At 36.4% G+C, this 24,543-nt stretch overlaps 1 protein-coding gene across 5 annotated transcripts in view; it reads left to right on the top strand.

The window, feature by feature from the left end:
* CCSER1 (coiled-coil serine rich protein 1) overlaps nt 1–24,543 on the top strand; it is a 628,091-nt gene that overhangs the window by 516,844 nt on the left and 86,704 nt on the right. Inside the window, exon 11 of one of the 5 annotated variants that reach the window (XM_066186380.1) lies at nt 21,439–21,486. The exons of the other annotated variants lie outside the window; for them this stretch is intronic. Within the exon in view, the coding sequence (XP_066042477.1) occupies nt 21,439–21,447 (9 nt within the window). The 3' untranslated portion in view covers nt 21,448–21,486. The remainder of the gene's footprint in view (nt 1–21,438; nt 21,487–24,543) is intronic. 5 annotated transcript variants of the gene reach the window in all.

Genomic DNA, 24,543 nt, shown 5'->3' with positions numbered 1-24,543 from the left:
TTTCCTCCTTTTCATCCATTCATTTCTGACATCTGCAAAGGATCTGCTGCTTTGCTTTTATAGAAAAGTCAATTCATTATTGTCATTTGGTCATACTGCTGAAGTTGAAACACACCGGAAAAGAATGAGAGGCTTTTATATGCTTTGTTAGAGTCATCTATTGTTGGGAAATAAATATCTGCTGAATGTTTTCTGGAAGCTATTTCAAGCATTTGTTATAAGAAAATACAATAAAAGCGGTATAGAAAACCTCGTTAAGCTTTTCTGTAAAGCAATAATAATTTTTAGATCCCTTCTCTTCAAAATGCTAATAATTGCCTCAGTTTGGTTGTTAAAATAACATCTTATATGAACTTTGCTTCTTTTAGAACTTTTTTTTTTTCTTTAAGTAAGGTTGTTGACATTTCCCTGTATGTCTGATCTTTGGGGTTTTAAAAGACCAAAGAAGAGAGATGTAAAAATGAATTTAGTAAAAATGAACTCTATTGTAGTTGATAAAGATATATGGGGGTTTTATTACTTATTTTAAAATTACATGTTTTGGCAGTGAAAAATCTCACCCTCTCTACTAACAGTATAGATGAAGAAACCCACTGGCAATTCCCAAGTGGAAAGAATTGTTCAGTTTCTCTTGTGGGGTCTGTCATACTTCTACCAGTCTCCTGCCAGCTCTCTGGGAATGACTCTAGACCTAGACTTGCGAACCAGAAGGTAGAAATGCTCTATGACTTGTATTGTGTAAGTTTCCCTCTTTCCCTTCTCTAGCAAAAGGATATGGGATTCCATGTTTTTACAGGTAAAAACTGTAAGAAGACTTAACAGAAACCATTATTTGTTAGGATAGTGAGTATATGCATAAAGCTGGCCTCATGCTAACATTTACTATTTTACTCATCAGATTCTCATCATTATCCCTGGGCTTGCGTATATTTAGTTTTTATGTGTAGGCTCAGACACTGAAATTTAGGGATCAGGCACTTAAGTTAACTGAAGCATGACTCCAAACAAGCAAAATGCCATCATGCACGCAAACAGAGGTGTTTGGGAGACAAGCATAGGCAGTGATACAAAGGTGTGATTCACTACCTAGACACAGAAACAGTCCAGAAGCACGAATTCACGTCCTTGTGTATTTCTCCCAGGAAGTCTGAGGCTGGATCAGCCTGCAGCAGTCATGGATTTATGTACAGAACAATTCCTACTGTTTGAGTGTCATCGTGTGTCCCTGCCTGCTTCTGGGCTGTCCTTTCAACACAACTAGTTCTTGCTGACTGTATTTTATCTCCTATAACATCAAAAATAGTTCCTGATTTGAAAAGCTTTATTATTCTATTTATTCATAGTGGTTTTCTTCAAGAAAATAAAAATCTGTGGAGGTTGAGAAAAGAGACAATACTACCATGGTCTGCACTTGTCACTAGCCACTGTTTTGTAATCCCCGCTTGCAGTTTGTGTCTGAATTTCCGTTCTGAGCTACTGTTTTTTGTAGATAAAACTTTGACAGAGATGATCAGTGTGTTGTGATTTTTCTCACTAGGGCTTGGAGAAAGCTTTTGAAATTTGAATTTGTTTGGGTTTTGGCTATCTTAGCCATGTGCAGTGTATCTTGATACTGTCAGTTTTGCCTACTCACCTGAATGAATTATAATCAGTACAATAGAAACTATTTCTAATATTCATTAGAAAGGATTAAGGAGTCTTCCCATGAAGAACACAGAGGCTGAGGCCAAAGAGGCCTTTTTTTTTCTTTTTCTTTAATTTTTTGCTGGCATCCAGGGCTAGTCTTGATAAGGCAGAGTTCCCAGGTGATGAGCTTGCGTGGAGATGTCCTGTCACCCCACCTTGTTTGGTAGCCCTCAACTATGGCATGTGTGATGGTGTCTGCACATGGATGATGTTCTTGCCTACCACTTTATGACTGTAATATAGTTTTTCTTGCAGCCTAGTTGTTATTTTAGCTTCATTGACTATGTGAACCTTTTCTTGGGCAATGGCATGTGAGCATATACTGGATTCAGCTAAAGATTTCTGTTGGTCTGTTTGTGTTCCTTGGCTGAGAAATTTTGAAGAATGACATTTATTTGGACCATACAAAAGATGGTAAAGCTGGGCTGCTGTCACCTAGCTGTAAACCCCTGTAGTTTTGTCTTTCAGCAACAGTGATTGTTTGTAAATTGAAATATCTAACCTTATGAAACAAGCTAAGAGTCACTTCTCTAAGCTGTGTTAATTAAAGCAAAGCAACTGCTACTGTGGGTTGGGAGCAGTATGGCTGTCCTTTAGCATAACATGAAAGGCAGTGCACAAACACCACCCCCTCCCCTTGTTTTTTTGGCTTCTTTTGTCTCACATGGCAGGAGTTAATGAAATAGGTGCCATATCTGGATGACAATAGCAGTCATGTTTATTTTCTTCTAGTGGCACCACTTGGCTTGTCCTCAGGCATCCTATGAGAGTAGGACACTGAGACATGGGAAGCTCACCTGGAGGGCTGTGTGTCCCACTTCTCATCTTCTACATATAAGATTTTTTTCCCCCTAACGTGCCTTTCAGCTAGACAGGCAGTTGTACATGCTTAAATTCAGGGGTGTGAATAGGAGAAAATGAGATTGTTCCTGTGTAGGAATAAATACTTCTCTGTTCTTGGAGCAGGGCTGGATGTGTTTCCAACCCATGGCTGATTTTCTGTTCTACCTCAGCACCAACCACACAGCAAGAGGACCAGGGCATTTAGGCAGATTTCATGTGACGGAGTAAAAGAGTTTTATTAATTTAAAAAATGCTTACAAAACCTTGGAAGATCTCACAACCAGCTGTGAAACTTGCCAGCAAGTTGCAGATCCAAATGGTCTATTAGGAACAGCAGAACTGTTGCTTTACTGAAGGCTTTGAGGATGCAATAATTTCATTTATTTCATTTTATTTCAGCTGTCCGGGTCAAGTATGAGCATGGGTCTCAAAATTTGAAAAATTATTTCTCTACTCATCTCTATGAAGTAGAATCTGACTTTGGACACAAAAACAGTATCTTTTATTATTTACTGAGTATAATATTAAATATTATGTTTATGGTACTATAAATACTTCAAATATTTTTAAAATGAACTGTCAAATACAGCCACAGACTAAAATGGGAGTCACATCTGGACATTTTCAGTTCACTTTTACTTCAGTGCTAAAATTTAAATGCAATTTGTGCAATAAGTTGTATAGAATAGAACAATAATGTGGAAAATACCCTGCAGTATTAATTTGTCTGCAAATTAATTTGAAAGGAAATTACTGAGTCTGAGTACTTCTGTGTGCCAAACGTGTGTTTCATGGCCATAAGCACAGGATGCCTCACTCCAGATTCAGCATTTACTTTTACACTGAGCTACTAAGTACAAAAGCAACCACTGCAGGAAGATTTTTTCTTTCCTAATGGATTTATAATGACATGGAACAAACATTCCCTAAAAATACCTAACTGAATAATTACAGGATGAGGTGCTATATTGTTACAGTTTTTCAGGTGTACTGTTTAACCAGTTGCTCTGCTTCTGAATTAGGTGGAAAATAATGCAAGAGAAATATGAAGTAATTCTTCATATTGCTTATTTAGTAACACTTGGAAGACTGATTTGGATTTTTTTTTTCCCATTGAAAAACAACAGGCAGAAGGCAATTTAAATAACTGTAATTTATCTTTGATGGATGATGTATTTAAAGTAGCTGAAAGCAAATAATTCGAGCATGTAGCAATTAACATTCTGATCCCTCTAAGGGAGCTGCATATGCTGACCCTCACCATCCAAATGTGGCTCTTAGCAGGTATGAGGTCTAGTGCTAGTTTCAGCTGCAAAGGGAAGTTATTTCACTTTCCTGTGCTGATTTAAAATGAATTGCCAAATGAATCTACAAAGGTGTTTTTAGCCCATCAGATTAGGGTTGCCAAGTCTTGTGCTGCAAAAAAAAAAAATTATCCACAAGCTTTGGGAAGGCATGAAAGGGGTCATGACTCAGTGACATGTCAAGCTTCCTTAGTCCAAATAATATGGACTGAGTATTATCTAAACCATAATTTGTGTAAATCCTTCTCATTGCTGATGTGGAGTCCCACCACAGGTACCTTGTGTTTTCCCTGTTCTGGTGGAGAAGCATCAGTGGCAGCAGAGGGACTCGGCTGATTCCTTAAATTTTTTCCTTGAGGTCAGTACAGCTGTACTACAAATTTGTGGTGTAGAATGGCCTTTTGGCTCCCCTGGAATCAGCCACTGCCAAGGAAACAGTGTAGGTCCTCTCAGTTAAACAGAATACTTCACAATCAGACCTCTGAAGTAAAACACAAAATGTGTCGTGTAGTTTTACACTCCCGGTTGAAATCGGTGATAAGAATGCAAATCTGTAAAACCAGACAGAGTTCTTACAATCGTATTTCCAACACATAGTTTGCAAAGGCTTCAGGGTGATTCACATTACAAGATTTTGCATGCTGGTTTCACCTTGAGATCCTGACGTCAAAAGTATTAAATGCATATTTGTGCTTCAAGCAAACATTAAGAGCTTTCTCTAGACTTAGCTTAAATTTTTCCTTTTTTTTTGGCCAGGTAGCCTTGGAGGTTTTAATTTTGCTTTGAATTTTGTCTGTTTATTGTAAATTTAATTTATAAACCATACATTTCTCAATGAGAAAATTTAAGTGCTTGTCTTTGTTGCTGTACCTGGACAGTGGGATGCTGATCCACTGATATCAATGATTTTAGTATTTAATCCATTGACATTCATGATTTTTGCTCTACCAGCATTTTAATTTTTGGGGGTTGGGGGTTTTTGCTCTTTTTTGCTAGTTATATTTTTTCTTTGGTTGTTTGCATTTATGGGAGTAATCTTGAAATGCTGGACATTAATAAATATATATTTCACAGGTTTGAAGTTACCTACCTTCTTAAGACCAGAAGCTCATAATCGGCAGTATGATTAGAAGTTGTTATCTTCTAATAATTTGGGAGAGCTTATGATTTGAATTAAATTTTGATGTATAGAATCGCTATTAATATGTGTTTTATGTGATGACAGCACTGGGGAAGGACTGTTCTCTACCCAGATCAGTGAATTGCTAAATTGAAGGAGAGATACAGGTGTTCTTGTCCTTCTGATTTAGTTGAAGAACTTCACCAAGTCTTACACAGTGGGGTTGTAAATAATTCCTTTGAAGTATGAAGAGTAACATATTTTAAATAATGTAATAGATAAAATTATATTTGAGGCTTAGCATCTTCAATATATATTACCAGGTTTTGCCCAGTCCTAGGTCAGCCCAAAAAGTGAGACTATCTGCATGACTTTTCTGGAAAATCTGTTGATACCAGAAATAATTTTGGTAGTTTCTCACTTCCTTATAAATCACGCTATATAATCAGATACCATTAAGCATACATTAACAGGTAGTTTTTTAACAGAATTAAAAGGAAGAAAAAAGATGAAAGACCATCTTTCATACCCTTGGTGCATATCAGTCTGAGATAAGAGTCCACATACATTTTTTGTATTAGCAGTAGTGGTGTCACATCGAATAAAATGAAATCTTACACTGAGTGTTCCAATTAAACTAATTCTGTAAAGCCAACTTAAGCCTTTGGTGGAAGAAATATTTCTGTTTGTCAGTGAAGCTTAAATAATTGACCTGAGGACTCTGTGTTTTTAGTTTTCTTGGTAATCCTTCATAACTTTCAAGCCAGAGACATCATATTCTCATAAAAGTTCTGCTTCTTGCTGTGATTTATTTCAAGACAAGCTTTATGTTGTACAGAGCAATGTATTAAAAGAATGCAGAATGATAATATCTATAAAAAAATCAATGGATTACATAAATAGTTTTGAAATATGTGTTCACCTCTAATTTTAACCTTTTTAACCCTATCAGTACCTTTGTTACCATTATTATTATTAGAGAACGGAGAATTGCTTGGAGTACTGCATTCTGTGATTCAGACACTAGGCAAATATCAAAACCATAAGCAATTATTTATGCTCAACTACTTCTATTTGGACTTGTCTGGATTCCTGTGGGCTGATCTACTCTGGCTCACTGAGACCAGCATTAACTATTTGTTGATTGATTTCAAGTCATCTGGTTAATTCCAGCAGTTGCAGGCTGGAAATTGAATATTCATATTTTTGTACCAAGTAAAGAACAAAACACTTTTCTTCCTTTCTTAAGTCATTTTTTTTTAATGTCTGAGCATAAGGCAAATCCAGTAAAATCAGAAATAGTTTGTCTGCTGAGTTACCTCCCAACTTCCACTTATCTTCTTCTTTCAGATCTCATCCTCAGTTTCAGGTGTGCACTGTTTTTCACCTACTCCCTGAAAAACCCGAGAAAGGGAGTACATGCATATTTATTCAAACTCATAAACACAGTATTACTTTGAGAATTCATCTATTTTCTTCTTTTGCCTTGGTTTGTTGTTTTTAATTTCATTTTATTTATTTGTGGTTCAAACCAGAAACTCCTCCAGGTTCAAGTTCTATGGAAAACTGAAAAATATCTAGGCTATACCACTGTGTTAAATCCATAATGGTTTCAGTTCCATTTATTTATAATAAATAACCAAATCTCTCACAGCATTCCCTTTGAGTGAAGCACACATGAGGTTGTATCTCTCAGGAGGTGATCCTGCAATAATTTGCTTATTTAAAAAGAGATTGTTTGTATTCTTTCTTGTAAAAACTGTAATACAAGAAGAATATAGGATAAAAAGAGGGGGAAAATGTTGAAGTGGAGTATTTTATTGTTGTTTTAAAGCTGCCTCCTAAGAAATAGCTCTATTTTATATTTAGCAAACCTTGGTGTCTTTGGAACATCATTATATGTGATATATGAACTTTAATACAGGAAAATTGTGGGTTCAGATATAATACAGTCATTAGGTTATATTCAGATAACATTGCTTAAATGCTCAATGGCTTCAAAGTCAATGCCAATCATTGGATCCTGGAGTGAACTTACTTGATAAACTGCTGTGTTCTTCATCTGTGCAAAGCAGTAGAGGTTGCTGGCACTATTGATTCTAATGCTGGAAAACAGAAAGATGATCTCTCAGGGGAGTTTGCCCTTCTAAATAGCAACGTGAGCGTTAAAATTACACCTTTATTTAATACTAGTTCTTGAAGGGAGACTTCAGAAGAGAAGTAGCATTTATCCACTGTTTGAATCGAGGTGCCATGTCAGAGGTGGCATCATATTCAAAAACAGTTCTTTAAGTCCATGAAAGGCTCCACAGACACAGCAAATTTCAAATCAAAACCAACAACTACGAACAAGTTTTGGATGTGCCTGCGTGTATTTATGTGAGTGGAACACGAACTGATGCTTCTGAGGCAAAGATGGGGTAGCAAGAGGGTGCAGTAAAGTGGTTTGTAAGGAGAGAAGAGACAAGAAAATATGTTTCATTCACTATGGAGACAAGAAGCAAATAATTACTTTATAATTGTGTGTTACCATATATGATTGAGATTCTTCTAGGAAAAAAGTAAATAAGAATATCTGGGAAATACTTACTCCAGCAGTTGATTAAAAGGGTCAACAAACTACGCACATAACTGTTTTACACACAGGCAGTATTCATGATGAAGCTATTCCTGAGGCATTGGGTTTCACAGAAGATGCTTTTGATGGTGAGCTTAGTCAGGATAATGAACTGCTTGAATTATAGAAGATATGTCTCTGGGAAGAATTCTTTGAATATTGGTCATCTTCTGGTGCTAGGTGTACCTGTTTAGTGACTTTTGGTGTAGGTGCCACAGTAGGACAGTAAGCAACATCCAGGACGTACAATCACCAAGTCTATTACAGTAAATTCCTGTGTGTTATTCTGGTAGTTCTTTAAAAGTGGCGCTTGTTTCACTGTAGGGGAAGGAAGCAATTCCAGGAACAGAAGTAATTAATATTGTGTGTTTTTCCATAAGAGTATCTAATTTGCAGGTTTTAGATTGATCTGTAGGGTGGCAAAAAAGTATATGGCACTTGAAGTTTCATATTTTTCACCACCATCAAATTATAGTTTGTACAGCTGGGGGTTACTATGGATTTTAATTTCCATTTTGTTGTAGCTTTTATCAGTGCTCAGCTGGTGAATGCAACAAGTGCTCTTAATTGCAAAAGGATGTTTTGTTCTAGGCTGATCAGATTAACATGATTTGTACTTCTCTCCTTTCACGGAGGAATTCCTGTGAAGGATTAAGCATCTCTACCGAGTTGTTAAGCCTGAAGAGTTCAGGATCTTCCTTACCCCTCAGTATTAATCCAATTAGTCTATCCGTAGCAGAGAGACAAATGAATAGCTGTGTGCCCTGCTCCTGCTGTGCTGTAGAATGCAGTTCTGCAGTTTCATGTGTAGACAGTGTATGTGTCTATAAAGCATCCCTAATATTGTTTCCTTTGTTTCATGGTTTTCCTAAGCCCATTATGAGAATTTGTCATCTTAGAGGCTAGAATTTGAGGAGAAAGTTATTCCCAGACAGGCTGTAGCCTCATCATTTGATTGCATCTGGTGAATAAAGCAAAGCACACGAGGAGCATGAGGCATAAGGTACTGTGGGAGCCAGCGGCTTAGTCAGTTCATGTGCAGAAATAATACAGCTCAGCAACTTGTTCAACTGAGCATTAAAGTGTTAAGTCAAGGTGACAGTCACCTGAACATGCACAGTGCCAGACTCTGCCTGAATGTGAAGGAGAAATACAGGGGGAACAAAGGGCGTAGTCAGAGCCCAGATCTGAGCTGGCACACTTTGAAGCTTGGTCTTCGTGCGTGTGCAGGACTGTGTCTGACTCACACAGGAGACAGTCCAACCCTGTACAATTATAAAGCAATGATAGTTTTGTAGTCTCTAACTTTCAGAGTTTTGTGGCCTTTTGGAGGAAGCTTTTCATTATATTCCAGCAAATTTGCTATAGGTGGTGGTAGTGTTAAGAAATTAAAAACGTTTGACTACTAAAACGAAATACAAAATTTGTGGATGAGATACTGCATTATGATGAACAATGAAAAACAGACTTCTCAGCTGTCTTGTAAATTAATTTAAACTATAGCACCTTATCAAACAAAAGAAAAATGCTGCAATATTTTTATTAAAATATTAGAGGTCTTTTGAATTTTTTACATTGATTGGAGAGTACTAGGACCAGGTTTCTCAGAGGCAGCACAAGGAAACAAAAGTCAGCATTTGCTGAAGTCAGTTCTGAGAGGCAATTAAGACAGAAAAGGCCAGGGAGGTGAGCTGATGGACTGCCTGATGCCAGGAGAGGGACATGAGCTGGTTTCTGCTCCCCCCCCAGTGCTCTCAGAGATGGAAACAAAGCCTGTGCTTGTGTCTCCTGGCAGAAGTTGGTTTCAGGGGGTGCTGCTGCCCTCACTGCTGCTTCTGGGGAGCCCTACCATTCCTTTCACTTCATGGTCATCAAACACTAAGTCTTTGTTTTTTCTCTACACAAATGGAGCTGTGTGTCTAGAAACACCTAGTGTGTTTGAGACTCAGCTAAACATCACTTCTGAATGTTGTGGTTTAGTTCTTCATAAGAACACAGCTGTCAAATTTTGCCTTCTGTTGTGATGCGATTAATTAATTGAATAATTTCACGGTTTTTGGTCCAACTCTCCATAAATCCATTAATTTATTTGTTTAAAATAAGAGCACGGGTATGGAAGTACCTGATAGTATCTCTCCATAACAAACAAACAAACACACCACAAACTGCTGGCTGCCTAATCAAAATATGAACATAAACTATATACTAATATGCAGAATGTATTTCAATTTTGCAACCTGAATATTCAAGCCTTGCAGAAATACTAGAAGCTTAGCTTTTTTGCCTGGAAGTTGAGAACTTTCCAGGTAAAGATTCAATTTCAAAGACACATAATAACTTCATCATAAATGCAAAAAGTTATGTGATAAATTATTGGTTATATTTACAAACCAATATTTTTTAGTGACAGCATTTCTTTGATTTGTTAAAAAATCCATTATTTTCAGGATGGGCATAATAAATTCCTAATAAAATATTGAAAATACTAATTAATTACTGTAATAAATTACTATCAAACTTACTGATAGAAGCAGTTATTGTAATGAATTTTGCATCTTGAACTATAAATAATCTTTCCATACAGAATGAAAAAGACCCTCAAAGATAACCTTTTTGATTGACTAGCCTTATAGAAGCTTATAGGCATTTGTTCTTATACAAAGGAGTCAGGACTGCAAAAGCATTCTGTACAAGATCTCTGTATTTCTTCATGTCGTGGCTGCTTTTTTGTGAGGGGCTTTGTGACCTTTTTTATTTGGATCCCTGTAGTTCTATCATACTCTTCCTTTTTCTTTTTTTCTTTTCTTTTCCTTTGTTTTTTTTTTTTTTTTTTTTTTTTTTTTTTTTTTTGGTTTGATTTTTTGGGTTTTTTTGTTGTTGTGTTTGTTTTGTTTTGTTGTTTTGTTTTGGTTTTTTTTCCTGTTTTTGTGCCAGTAATTGTAGGCTCTCTAAAAGCCATCAGCTGAAGTAATCTAAGTTGCCCTCACAATATACAAATTCCTGAATAACCTTTTGTTTCTGTGCTTGCCCGGTGTGTGCATTAGCTGCCAGCACACTGCACCTCTCTGAGAGGTAGATAGATCACCCCAGCCAGTTCCTGCCCCTAGTCAGTAAATGTTTGTGCTATAGATTGCAGATAATTGAACTTATCATTGATGCCTCTTAATGCCAACACACTGCAATTCCACTCCTGTCTAGAACAACACCGTGGGAGAGCAAAAAGCAGACGCTGCTACGCTCTATGCTACATTGACCAGATTTGAATAAACCCACTGCTGAAAAGTTTGACAGATTTGTATTATCCCAGACACACAGCGGAGTGTGTTTTATAGGTATGTGTCTGTTCAACAGGGTTTTTAATTTCCCCCCATCACTTTTAAAAACGAGCTAGGGTAACCACAGGACAGAGATGCAGGGCTGGTCATAGCTGTGCTGTTCTCACACATATTATTGGTGTGTGGCTGATTCATTATGGGTTGGCAAAAAGCGTAACCTGTATCTGGTGTAGTTCCCTTAGATGCAGAAGTGGGCATTTTTGTTTTTTCTTGTCTCTGGTGCCACACAGCAGTTTGATATTTTGAATACACCTGAGGAAAGGAAAAATATTAGTAATTACAGTAATAACAGTTCTGAGCACCTATCATGTAAGTGAAATACAAAGGAAGGTAGAAACTCCAGAAGCTTACTCCTTGGAGGCTTCTTCTCACACATCTTGAAAAATATGACAATTATTTCAGGTTTCAACATTTCCATCCTTATCTTTACTAGCAGTGGAAGATACTTTAAAAATTACAGTTTGGACTTTAAATATTAAGACACCTAAACACTGTTCAAGTATGTTTAGCATTTAGTTTTGAATACAGAACTTCCCCGTTGTTTTGGTAATTGAATTTGGCCTTTATAAGCATTTGAGACCTAATGAAAACCTCCTTATATATAAGTAATATATTGTTTGTACAGTTCACTTTTCAGTATTTTAAATAGGAGAGGCAGCAATATATGTCAGTGAGTTTTGTTAAAAGAGAAGCAACAACAAATAGATCAATGGTTTGTCTAAAATGGAAACTACCAGTGCAGAGTGTTTAGGGCAGCTTGCAGATACATCCAAAGTTTACCTCCCAGTTGTCTTGGTGAGTCATTGCTTTTACTATGCAAGTATTCGTAGTAGCTTGATTTGCTGAAGCCTGATTTCATTTCACTGATGTACCAGTGATGAAGTACTCCTTAGTTCCCTCTGATCCACCTGATTGCTTCTTTCTATCCTGCCAGCTCCTTTACAGTATTATGAGGCATAACCACTTTGGAGGAGAAGATTTTTCAGATGTTCTATAGGTCATGACACAGTGAAGCCATGACTTTACTCACAAATATTTTGTATATGCTACATTTCTGTGTCTTGGAGAGGAAAGTGAAGGCTTATCCACCAAGCTGTTGACAGGGCCATGATGGCTTTGTCCAGATGTTTTCTCAGGCCCTAAGAGTAATTATTTCCTAGTGATCTGAATGAGAACAGAGGGAGTCTAGACAGTACAGCATTAAAAACAAAACAAAACAAAACAAAACAAAAAAAAAAGTGAGGCTATAGGGATGTGTTCATGAACTACTGCTACTTTAGGTTTACTGTACACTTGGAAGACAGAGCTCATTTTCTGAGGAATAAACCATACCCCAAGTATATTTAAAACTGAACTTTCTTGGATGCACTATCACATTACCTCTGAGGTGCTGGGCTAGGCCATCCTGCTTGACCTCCTGCTATAATGTAAAGTTGTGTTATAGCAACAAAGCACCAAAATCAGTCCACAGAAATTCATGACGCTTAGATATATTGTCCCTCTTTTTGTTCAGTTAATTCTCTGTGCCGCTTCTTATGCCACCTTTTTAAATATGGGGCCAGTGAAGACAGTCTTCAAGGTTGCTTTCAATGTAGTTAACATTCTACAGAAAAGCACAGATTAAAGCATGTGGCACAGCCTTGTAGTGTGATATCTCAAATCAGACGCGTGGTCTCACCCATTTTTTGTACTGAGCATTGCTTACTTGCATTGCCAGCATTCTCTATGGTTAATGCATGAGCCAATTCACAGATCTTTCTTCTTTTATTACTTTTTCTGTGCTAGGAATAATGTGCCCGCACGTATCCTTAGTGTTTTGCACTGTTATGTTTCTCTTTCGATCCTAGGCAAGAAAAATGGGCTGAAATCACAATTAAATATTAATAGCTTAGAATACTGAGGGTTTGAAAATTACCCATTACTTTTATCTTGGAAAATAGAGATGTTTATTCATTAGTCACAACTTTATGAATCAGTTGTTTAGTGGAACATTAATCTTTTTTTCTTCCTATTTGCAAGGGTAATTGTTTGACTTTTCTTTTACTTCTGGTGAAATTTTCTTTGTGTGTATTACATGCTAACATGGCTCTAAACCAGCTTTTCACTGAAGTTATTCTTGGCCTAATTTGCTGCCTTCTTAGAGGAAGTGCTTTGCAGTAGGGTTAAAATGGTATTTGTGGCTGTGGGCTGCAGAGCCAAATATCCTGATCCTGGAATCCACACTCTTCCTAAGAAAAGAGGCTCCAGCTACAACTACTTTCTTTGGATTTTGTCCTTAAACACTGATATGCTTGATAGGTCAGTGATGCTCATACTTGCACTGGCTTTCAGGTGTGATAAGGGATTTCAAGAAAGAGGGACATGAGGAGAAGCGTATTTTATCCTTCTACCTCCAAAAAACTTTAAATACCTATCCAGTCTGCTGTTTCCATAGGAAATTCAAAACTTATTGTTCTTACACGTTCTTAAAGTTAAGCAGACATGCCTGGGGCTATCTGATATACAATATAACTAGCAGTGGAAGGCAAAAAAAACCCCCAAAACCAAACTATAATATAAAAAATTACCTCATAACCTTGACAGTTGATATATTTTGGCCACAAGTGGAAAACCAGTTCAAAAGAGAAAGTCTTCTTGGATTAGAAAAACTGGAAAATTCTCAAAAATAATTATTCCTTCTCAGCAAATCGATATGTTGTCATGACAGAATTGTCATTTCAGATGGATAGAATGCTTCTCATACAGATTTTTGCTTGGTAGAGAGGCACAATTTTATTTTTTTCACCAGGAGATAGAAAGATTATTGTTTGATTTATAATTGGGTGTATATAAAAAAACTTGTTTTAAAGATGGCATGAGTTAAAAGAAAAAAAAAAAAAGGAAATGTATGTGAAAGATGCTAACTAAAGATCCTACCATAATGTTCTCTCAATTATAGCAGTTCATCTTTTATTCATTTGTCACCCTTGGCACTCGATTACATCAAATTCTCACTGGAAATACAAAGAGTGGATTCCCACTCACTTTCTTTTTTTGCTGGCTTTATTGTGGATGTGTTTGAAGAAAGAAGCATATGTGCAAGTTGGTCTGAAGGTGGTGAACTTCAGAGTTCTCCAGACCTGTTCTGCAAATTAGTCACACTATGCCAAGTGAAGTGACCCATCTTCTGTGTTGGGGGCAGTCTTCCTCTGTGCTTTTCTCTTGTTAACGATGAGCACTCAGGAAATGAAAAGCATATCCAGCAATTGTCTCAGTCTCGTGAAGATCTTACAAGTTTCAGATTTAAATGTAGATGTGGAGCTAGAATACATTAGGAACTTTAATAGATGGAAGAATGTTATGGATTTGGACCATTGATTTTCCTGGGTGATACTTTGCCTGCTTGGACAAAGGGATCAGCTGTATGGCAGGGTTGCTGTGGCTTCTGTAATGTGAGATCCTGCTGGGGCTGTACATCTGTCATGGTTTTAAAATAACACTGCTGAGCATGCTCTAAGTGTACAATATATTCTGTGTGTGCCACAACTCATAAAACTGACAGCATCATCGAGGATGGAAATGACATTCAGTTCAAACTCTTGGACATTGCCAATTTCTGAAACTTTCATGTTGAAAACTCTTCTGCCTAGCCATGAGGCGGAACAGAAGAATTAACAAGATGGTACAAATCACAGTATACATATTGCCATAATTCTTGGATGATTTTCAGTAGGAAAATTAGAAGTAAAAACTTGACTATCTCTCGAAGTGTTTGCACATGCAGTTTTGCAAGTATGTGCCACCTATTATTCAGTAAGTTAAATCCTAGTTAGCCTTCAAAAGGCTTTGCAAACGCAGATAACCTTTTTTGAAGCTCAGGCATGGAAGATAAAGTCTATGAATGTGTATGTGCATATATCTCAGTTAAAAAAAAAAAAAAAAAAAAAAAAAAAAAAATAAGGTGCCCAATATGACTTTCTAGGTCAGTGAAATAACTGAGATAATAGCAGGGCTTACTATTATATTTAAGACCATGCAGTTTGACAGATTTAACTGATTGTCATGTTCTGACCTCCTCTGAGGAGGACATGGGGTGTGTGCATGTAAATTGAAATGTCATAGCAATTATGGAATTATTTAAAATATATATGCATGACACTTCCATCTTGCAATTGAATAATAGTATTTAGTCTTATACTGTTTTCAGATCTTGTGGAAGGTATCTGCAAAAAGACATCTTTCCACTTCTGCCAGTAAACCACTCTTGCTTTTCTTTCTGATATTATTGTTCTTTGCTTTATGTACAGTTATAGAACTATGTAAGTTATGCATACCCACCCTTATTCTAAATGATTAATATAAGATCAATGACCAGTACAATATCAAAATATCTTTACAAATTTTCACAACTTTAAAATCATAAGTAGGATTTTAATCTATAGCAAAGATGAATAAGTCTGGGAAAGGGGAAAGCTTTCCAGAAGGAATTACATAAATTAGGCTAAATGTTCTGAGCAAGATTTTTTTTTCTTCTTTTTTTTTTGTCTGCTTGGTACCCTCAGAGAGAAACATGAGACACATTTTATTTCTAGGCAATGTCTTTTTATTTACATCCACTCAACTCATTAGCTCTGAAAAAAAAAAAAAAGGAAAAAACTTGTACTAGAGCTGATGAAATAATTGCTTCAAGCTGCATGTTTAGACACATTGTACAAGTTAAATGTACAAAATTCACCCATTAGGATCCCTCGTGCCCCCAGTTTGTCATTCACTCCCAATTAGGATTTTTCTGTAGAGCAAACAAACCAAAATCCCTCAAGGACAAATTCTTCAAGGTGTTGAGTGTATAGAGAAGGCAAATGTCCCTTTCTTGTACTGAGGCCATCTCTCAGAAGTTCAGACATTTGTTCAGGCTGGTGTGCTGGAGTATCATATACCCACTATAACCATTGAGGAGTTTTGATTTTTTTTCCACTCTCCTCATTCTCACCACCACCATCTTATTTTTTTAAATGTTTCCATTACATGAGACTGTTTTTCTAAGGCACAGAGTTGGTTTCTTTTTATATATTTACACACAGTCGACTAATGGTCTGCAAGCTATGATGGACTTTTGCAGTCCATTAAAAAAGTTCAGGTTTCTCATTAGTAGATCTGCAGTAGGTCCACACCAGTGTGGAAGCTGGAAGAGCTCTGTTGTCCTCCAGCTTCCCCTTTCCCTCCTGAGTAGATTAGTATAAGATACAAGTATATTAAGTTTATAACTGCTGCTCTAGCTTAGGGTATTGAGCGTACCTGACTGCATCCTTAATGATTTTCCACGTTTTTATTGCTGAAAATAGTAAAGAATTTGCTTTAATTAACACTGATGAGTGTCTAGCCATGCTGTAAAATTCTGAGCTTCTGCAGGAAATGGTATTCAAATCCTTTCAATGCATGGAGGTTTTGGCGTATGCTGTGCTCCATATGGAATCATAATGGCAATTTTCTTAGTCCTCTTTTCTTCAGTCAGTCTTCTTTTTCATGGAATAGCAACTTTTTTTTTTCTTTTAAATTATAGCAGAAACAGTTTGGGAGGGGCCAGTGATAGATATGATTCTGCATGTCTGTCCTCTGGGTTGGTGGAACGTGAAATATTAGATACCGTTTTGCAATTATGCTGCTGTCGAGTTTAGGTTTTATATGGTGAGAAGTGATACAGTATTTCAATTGAAAAGTATGTACTACTGTTAAGTGGGTGCAGGGGATAATTCTGATGAAATGAAATCCCTATAAAAGTCTGTTTAAAACTAATTCATCCTTGTGAATAGCTGCAGCCATGTACCAATGAATTTGGGTAGCAGCCTTGATATTTCAAGAGGAAATGAAAGAAGTTTGCTCTTTTCCCTGAAAAACCCCAGAGTAACATTGATAAAGCACTTAAGCAAACTAAGTTTCAGATATGGTTTTAGCACATCAATGTCAGAATACTCTGTGGTTTCCAAAAAGGCCTTGTAGAAGATGTGAGATCTGGGCACTGGCCATAATAGTGTGTAGAGGACAATATTTGTATTCTTCTCTTGCCATTTATTGACAATACCTGGCACCCAACTCTTGTTTTGCAGGAGAGTTGGTTTGCTGTTGTGTTTTGCCAAGGACAAGGCTGTGCATAGCTGAAGGGTATCATGAATTTCAACGGCCCAAACTTCTCCTACTTCTAGGAAATAAAAAAGCAAATTAAAGTAGGAAGTCAGTGAATTTGTAAAGGAGGATTTTTTTTTTTTTTTTAGTCAGTAGAATGACTGGAAATAAATGGATTGATTAATTAAAATCAGTATGTCTTCTTATGGAGTGAAGTACTTGAGCATGATTTATGTGAGGAGTTATTGTGCTGGACTCCTTGATCCCTTGCTTTGAGAATTAAATGTAAAAGTCTCATTCTCAGTTTCAAGGTTGAATACAAATGCTTGTGAGCCAGCCTCTGTTAAATTGTGTCTTGTCACTCTCAAGCATTCAAAGCTTCCATCGAGGCCAAACTCACAAATCCCTTCCTTAACCTCCAGTTTCTTTGCTGTTGCTACATGTGGAGTTAACCCCTACGAAAATTTACTGAAGTGAGTTTTTTTCCAATCTTCCTGTAAATCTCTCTCTCTCTTACAGTGCTGTATAAAATTTGTTGATGAAAGATTAAATGTTCGGTACTTGCATGCTGGTTAACCATCATAGGAATAATTAATTGTAACTATTCCCTTACATGCCAAAAGACTTATTAGACATGCTCCACTGGAGAGATAATAGAAAATGTCTTACCAAATGTTAGATATTTACTTAGGGCTATGTCTTCAATTTGGAATTTTATTATTAAGTGTCAGGAAATCTATTTGTATCAAGGAAGTATTTATAAACATTCATTTTGCAGTAATTCTTATGGAAAGTTTCCAAGTGGTTATTGGATGGTTCCAGACAGAAACATTTTTCTTCCCCAGTAAAGAGGCACAGATAAGATAATTGTGAACCCTTCAAATAAAGAGATACCAAGAGATGATGATATTCATGAAGGGAATTGCATGAAAAAAAAAATACAAGAAATAACAAATTTTCTTTCTAAAATAGAAAACAAAATTTTTGAAGCACCCAGATTTTATGTTTTCTGCTGGGAATACTTTACAGTGTGTGAGACAGTAGTAACAGGCATTCTGAATAAAGTCCATAGGCAAACCTGTGGGAATCAATGCAAGGGAAGGGGAAATGAAATTCGGAAGAATAGAGTTTACCCAGAAGAAATTAATGAATGAAGTTTCCACTTGATGCACTGAATGAGCTGAAAGGATGTCACAAGAAACAAAAAAAACCCCAAACAACCAAAACCTAAAAAGCAACCCTCAGAGAAACCAGTCTCGTACAGTTTTCAGTTGGCCAGTTGCATGGAGAAATGTCCCACAGATGCACCTGGAGTTGATCGTGCTGCTGGGTAGCTCTACCCTGATCCTCTGGGTATTGGGGTTTTTGTTGATTTTAGTTTGGTTGGTTGGTTGATTTGGTTTGTTTTTATTTTAGTTATAGGGGGTTTTCCACCTTAGGATTTTGTACCTTTTCATATCAGTGTTTGCTTTTAAATCATAGAGCTGCTAACTTTGCCCACATCAGAGGTGAGAACGAGTGTCTCAAGACTGCCTAAGACTGTGGGGAAAGAGGAAAAAATGCCTTCAGGGTCTTCTTCTGGACTACCACACTCAGTGATAAGTGGCACAACATCTCTATGAGTGAATTTCAATGGCAGACAAAACCCACCCCCTCTAAAGGGTGAAGATGAGATAGATTTCCATGCAAAGGATGGAGGAGCAGGGGAATTAGTGGGCATTTGTCTATATTATACCCCAGTCTAATCTTTTTAGTGCATTGCATTAAAATGTAAGATGGAAACAAAAGCCTAGGAGTGGAAGAAGTATTTAAATGAGAGTGAGTTTGCCTGTGGAATTCCAGGGATGAAGTCCAGTGATTGAGGTAGCTGAGTGAGCTGTGACAGAGCTTTGGGTGGCTTCAGCAGGACCACTTGCATTCAGCAGTTTGAATTTGAACCTTGATTCTAGTAGTCTTTTGCATTTAGGATTATTTTTATTCATGGCATGGTTATCAGTTATCAGTCCTCAGCAGATTTCTTGACTTTAATTTTTAGTTTCAGTTACAGGCAACTTGGTTAAACACCATTTGGTTTGGGTCTTCCTTCAGATCTTAGTGGTATCCAATTAGTAGTAGTAGATGTTTAACCTCTATCAGTTAACCACGGCTTTGCTGACCTACCATCAAAATTTTAGCCAAGTCTCTATTCAAAACTACTGAAAAGTTTCCCAGTTTTAATGAAAATATTAGGAGGAGGTGGGATAACACAGTGACTTTGCTGCCTGCATCAGTGGATTCAACTGCTATTTCATCCTGGTGCCTTGAACTTCATATATTATTACAATGGCTTTCACTTCTTTGATTTATATGTGACTTTAGAACATAACTTTCTGCTTTTAGTTCTGTGGTTTATTTCTAGATGTATTTTCTCAGTAATTGAAAGCTGTGATGGTGCACTAAGGAGAATGGTAGCATAAAAGAATCAGCCTGCCATGATTCCAACATTTCACTTTGAACCACGAGTTGGCTCCATGATATGTAACAATTTTGCTTTGAAACATGGGATTTCAGCCTATAACCTAATTACTGCTGATTTATAAGGTAATTTAAATTAATTTAAATATAATATTAATGATTTATCAGATAAATCAACTGAATAACAGGAAAAATTCATGGTATTTTTCATCATTATATGGTTGCTTTAGTTGTATTTGATTTCTCAGTTTTATTCATTTGTCATGCTTTTCAAATTACACTAGTCAAATATATAAACCAAAACCCTTAAGACCACTTAACTTGACGTTTCCAAGGAAAAAAAAAAAAGAATGCATAAGGTGAATGCAAACTCAGTTCTTAGTAAACAGAATTATTTAGTTGTTTATAATTAGTTAATTGTTCTTTTGCTTGTCATCTTAGAAGACACCTGTCCTAGGTTTTGCATTTATTTACAAATTGTCGTGGTTAGGTAGTGCTCAAAAAATGAGCATGATCTGTGTACACACAAAATATATATAATATACAATGTGTTTAGTGTACACATACAATAATGTATATTAGCAGAGGACATACAGATAATACTGGTAAAAAAGAAGTGCCAATTCAATAAATTTTCACTTTTTGTACATCTACTAGCAAATTCTTATTAAATGTAGGTACCATTTTCCTCACATAAATTGATATTGTCAGAATCAGAGATTATTGAAAAGATTCAAAGTTTCAGCAATCCAAGTGATACTAACATCTTTAATTTCTCATGAAACCTGTATCCTAACTGAAGAAAAACCATAATGTTAGCACAGTTCTTAAAGCTATATTTCTTATTTCTAATGGTGAATCCAGAAATGCAGTCCCTCAGCTCCTTCCATACTGTGTACTGTCTATGCATTAGAGGGCATTGCAGATAAATCTGCAACCCTTTCCTTCTTCCACAGTCAGTAATCTGGCTATTTACTGTTACAGAAAGAAAAGCCCCAAACAATACAATGAGCAACAACAACAGTTTCTTCTGTAGTAGTTTCTTTTGTTTCTGTGAATGGTTTTCAGCAGTGATTACATCTTGCAACAGAATCTATTCCATTAGTGGACCAACTTACGAGAAAATTTGTAATTCCGATTTTAGTGTCACAAGGTAAATAAAACACTAGATATAAATGACGGGTTAGTCTAAGGTTATCTGTAGTTTTATTTTTCTGGTCGTGTATCACTTGAAAGGCTGAATATAGGAGTTTTGAGCAGTCTTGCTACTGCTTAATGTTGCCTTACTTTGTTGCCAACAGAGGTTAAAAAGGTCCCCTCCCTTTGCTGCCACCCATCCACGCTCCCTCAAACCACAGCACATCCCTTCCCTTCTGCTATGTGATGGCCTTGCTTGGGAGGGGGGAGCCTAAACGCATCAGTGAGGGAACAAACAGCAGGAACCTCCTAAGTGGTGTTTCAGCACCTAAAATTTATGGGGAACCAAATTCACAAAAAGTCAAACAATGCCTGGACTGGACTTTCTGAAAGCAGGTGGGTCACATCATGCCGTTTAGCTCCCCTTGGGTACCCTGCTGAACCAGAGAGTCAGTGCTTGGTGTGATCTGTACTTCTCTAACACTCCATTTGTTTCTCCTTGTGGATATATAAAAGACAGAATATACGGTCACAGGGTGAAGTTTTAGTGGGGGTGGTTGTTGCATATTTTTATACGTATATTTTATAATCTTCTTTATAATCATCTAACCCTCTTTAGAATATATAAATACAAAATTTAAATGCTTTTTCTTTAATTTAACCAAGATTTTTCCCCTGTGGTTGAAAAGGTGTTAAATGCCTCACTCTATGCGTTCATAACCTAATGTAACTGTTCATTTTTGTTATATGTCTTTGAATGTCATTCTCATTCCTTCTCTCTTTTTTTTTTCTTTCTTTTACCTTCCATCCATCCATTGTCACGCATTGCATTCTTGATTACAGTGTGTGTAATCGTTACCACCGTGTGAAGGCAATTTCCCACGTCACCAGGTACAGTGTCACACATAAAAAACCATGTTTGTGTGTTCTCAAACCTATTCAGTGTTGTGCATAGCAAATTTCTTCTACGTTAGCCTCTTTTCTTCCTTTATTCTTTTCCCATTTGATATAAAATAACATAGCTGCGGGAAAGTGATTTTTTAAATTAATGTCTTTTTTTAAAAAAGCTTAGTTTTCTGGATTAAAGAGATATGTCTTTCTTAAGGGCTAAAAAGCAGTACTAGACAGGGTTTTGGTTGTTCACAGGTTATGGCCTGGAACCTGTAATCTTTTTAATGGATTAATGTCTGCTATGAAGTTCCATTTTGTAAAATCCCTGAGCTGCATTGTTCAGTTATGTTTTATTCTGATTGTGATTGGTTTATGTTAAAAGCCTGATACTCAGCTGTAGTTTTCACCTCAGTAATGGTAAACACAGATGGATAAATTAGTGCTTTTGTCAATCCTTAGTGTTCTAGTTTTGTATCTAAACTGTCATTCTTCAGTGTTTATGTGCCCTTAAGAAACATGTTATTTGCAGATTGCTACATGGCTAGCTGATATTTTTTTTGAAAAAATAGTAAAATCCTGAAGATGCTCATTTACTTGCAAATTTCTATAACTTTTTAATGATGTTTCTGAACATCACTGGCTTGTATCTTGATTATTTTTGCACTTGGCAGAAGAAAATTTCATTAAAGAGCCGTTGCAAGAAACTGGTTTTAGCAATAGTGGAAAACCATGTCTTACAACCTGTTTTTCAGGGATTAAAATTAATGTAATTATTGTGAGTTCATGAGTTTATGCACATTAATTATACCTACACATGTGGAACATGAATCATGTCTTTCTAAGCATTCTTCTTACAAGAAATAAAAAGGAACAAGTGTTCTTTCTAAATGCAAATTACCAAATCCAAATCCAGTAAAAATGAATGGAACCCAATTGCTTCTGATGGTGAGATACATCACACACCATTTCTGATGCCAGTCCTTTCAATTTAATGTTTATTTTGGATCAACTTATAGTTCTTATGGCTCTAGGCTGCACTGTACCGAGAGGTATAACTTCTTCTGAATAAGGAAAAAAATAAGTTTTGAAAATTGCACAGTGACTACTTTTTAGTTATATCTCAGGTTTTTCATTCTGATATCCAGTGTCACTGCAACAACTTTGACAGCATAATCATTTTCTCATCTAAATATGTTTAACTTACTGTATCAGTTCCTCTTTTGGTAGGACAGTGGTTGCTTCATCTGTCCCTTCAACTTCAGACTGTAAAATAGTAATAAATTAGGTAAATGGTGATAAATTAGGAAAAGGGGAGTGGCAAGTACTTCTTTTTAAAGGAATATGCTGAAATAGCTAGATTTAGGTGTACAACGTTTTCTTGTACGGAGTGAGAACAGCACTTAGAGCTGCTAAGATCCATCTCAGTACCTCATTCACAAGCTGAAGGTATTCAGGATGTTTATTGGCATAAATAGGATGCAGTTCTAAAGAGCTGCAAGCTGCAGTTTTGTAGCATGCAAACTGCAAGGTGCATTGTTGCGAGGTCAGATCTAAATGAACTATCATTGCTCCCTTGAAGTGATCCAATGTTGCATAATTGCATTAATGGGTTTTCCTTACTTATTAGTAAGGCAAAATATGTGGGCTGTAACATTATGTATTAATTGGAACAATTAAGCCAATAGATAAGGATCGTGGTTCAGTTGTTGTAATCACGTGAGGTAATGGCTTTGTTATGGTACCTGCTGTAGAATCGCTATTTGCAAAAGCACAAATCTAACTTAAAATAATTAAAAATTGATCTGTTTTGAACAGTAAGCCTCCTAGAGAAGGAATAGCTGGAAACATTGAGATAACTAGACATATGTAATGGATGGATGAATAGTTGTATAACTGAATCTAATCCCACTGGTGGGCTCAGTCATTTTGCAGCATTTTTGGACTCAGATTAGTGGAGGCAATTCCTCATTATAAACAGTACTTTTGGGTCACAGAAGCACACAGTATATCTATCATGCCTAAAATAAGACTTAAATCTGTTTGCAAATTTAAATATTCCACTTCTACTAAGGCTTTGCAATCTCAAGATCACTCCTGAAGTTCAAACACCTCTTTTGATATTTGAGGACCATATAATTCCTGCAGCTCTTTTCTTACTTTTTTTTTAGCGTAACCTTAGTCTGGTGGTCAAAGTTCAGTAAACTGTAGTCCTTGAAAATTATTTTTAAAGTGAATGTCTATGATAAGGGAGGAGAACAGAGCCTTGTTTTACAGAATAGAATACACAAGTCTGTACTTTGCTTCTGGGAGCAGTCTGAGAACAAGCAGGAAAGCCTCATTTTGTAGCACTGCTCACAACAGTACTAACACAATCTCCCAAATAATTCTGCCTCTTTGCTACATTGTATGTTGCTGGTGAGAAAGTAGGGCAATTCACACAAAAATGTGATTATAGCATATAGATCATGAATTTGCAGTAAGATGAGAAAAAGAAAAGATGTATTTAGCTACTGTTATTTGAATTGCAGTCCTGGTAATCTAAGCCTTCAGTGATTACATTGCTTATATTATTTTATTAATCAAAAATATCTCTTAAATGATTGCACAGGTTGGGCTAGCACTTCTTAGGTGCAATCAGTACTAAATGAGGCTAAGCAAGGAGTACTATTTGTATCTGGCCTGAACTTTCTGCTCTGTGTATTTTCACTTGTACAGCCTTTTTTTTTTTTTTTTTTTTTTTTTTTTTTGGCCACATCTTGGCAATTTGAACTACCTCAATGAGATTATATGCCTATGGATATTTGCATTTAAATACTTCATTTTTTTTTCATTATTAATTTCACTTCTGAGACATATAATAAATGTATTATAGAATTGTCATGTAATTAGTACTGTGCTTGCTTTTACATTAGACAATGAATAATTGATATTCCAGCTTATATCCAGGTGCTATTCTGAGATGAAAATGTGATATTTCAAAGTATTCGTTCACCTAGATCATTAAAAATCTGCTGGAGGATTTTCTTCTGAGTCTGTTTTGGTTTTATGCAGAACATA

Source organism: Chamaea fasciata, unplaced genomic scaffold, assembly GCF_029207755.1.
Source record: "Chamaea fasciata isolate MVZ Bird 193981 ecotype frontalis unplaced genomic scaffold, bChaFas1.0.hap1 SCAF_6, whole genome shotgun sequence".
NCBI lineage: Eukaryota > Metazoa > Chordata > Aves > Passeriformes > Sylviidae > Chamaea > Chamaea fasciata.
The sequence above is the reverse complement of the archived record's forward strand: the minus strand, read 5'-3'. Positions and strand labels throughout refer to the sequence as shown.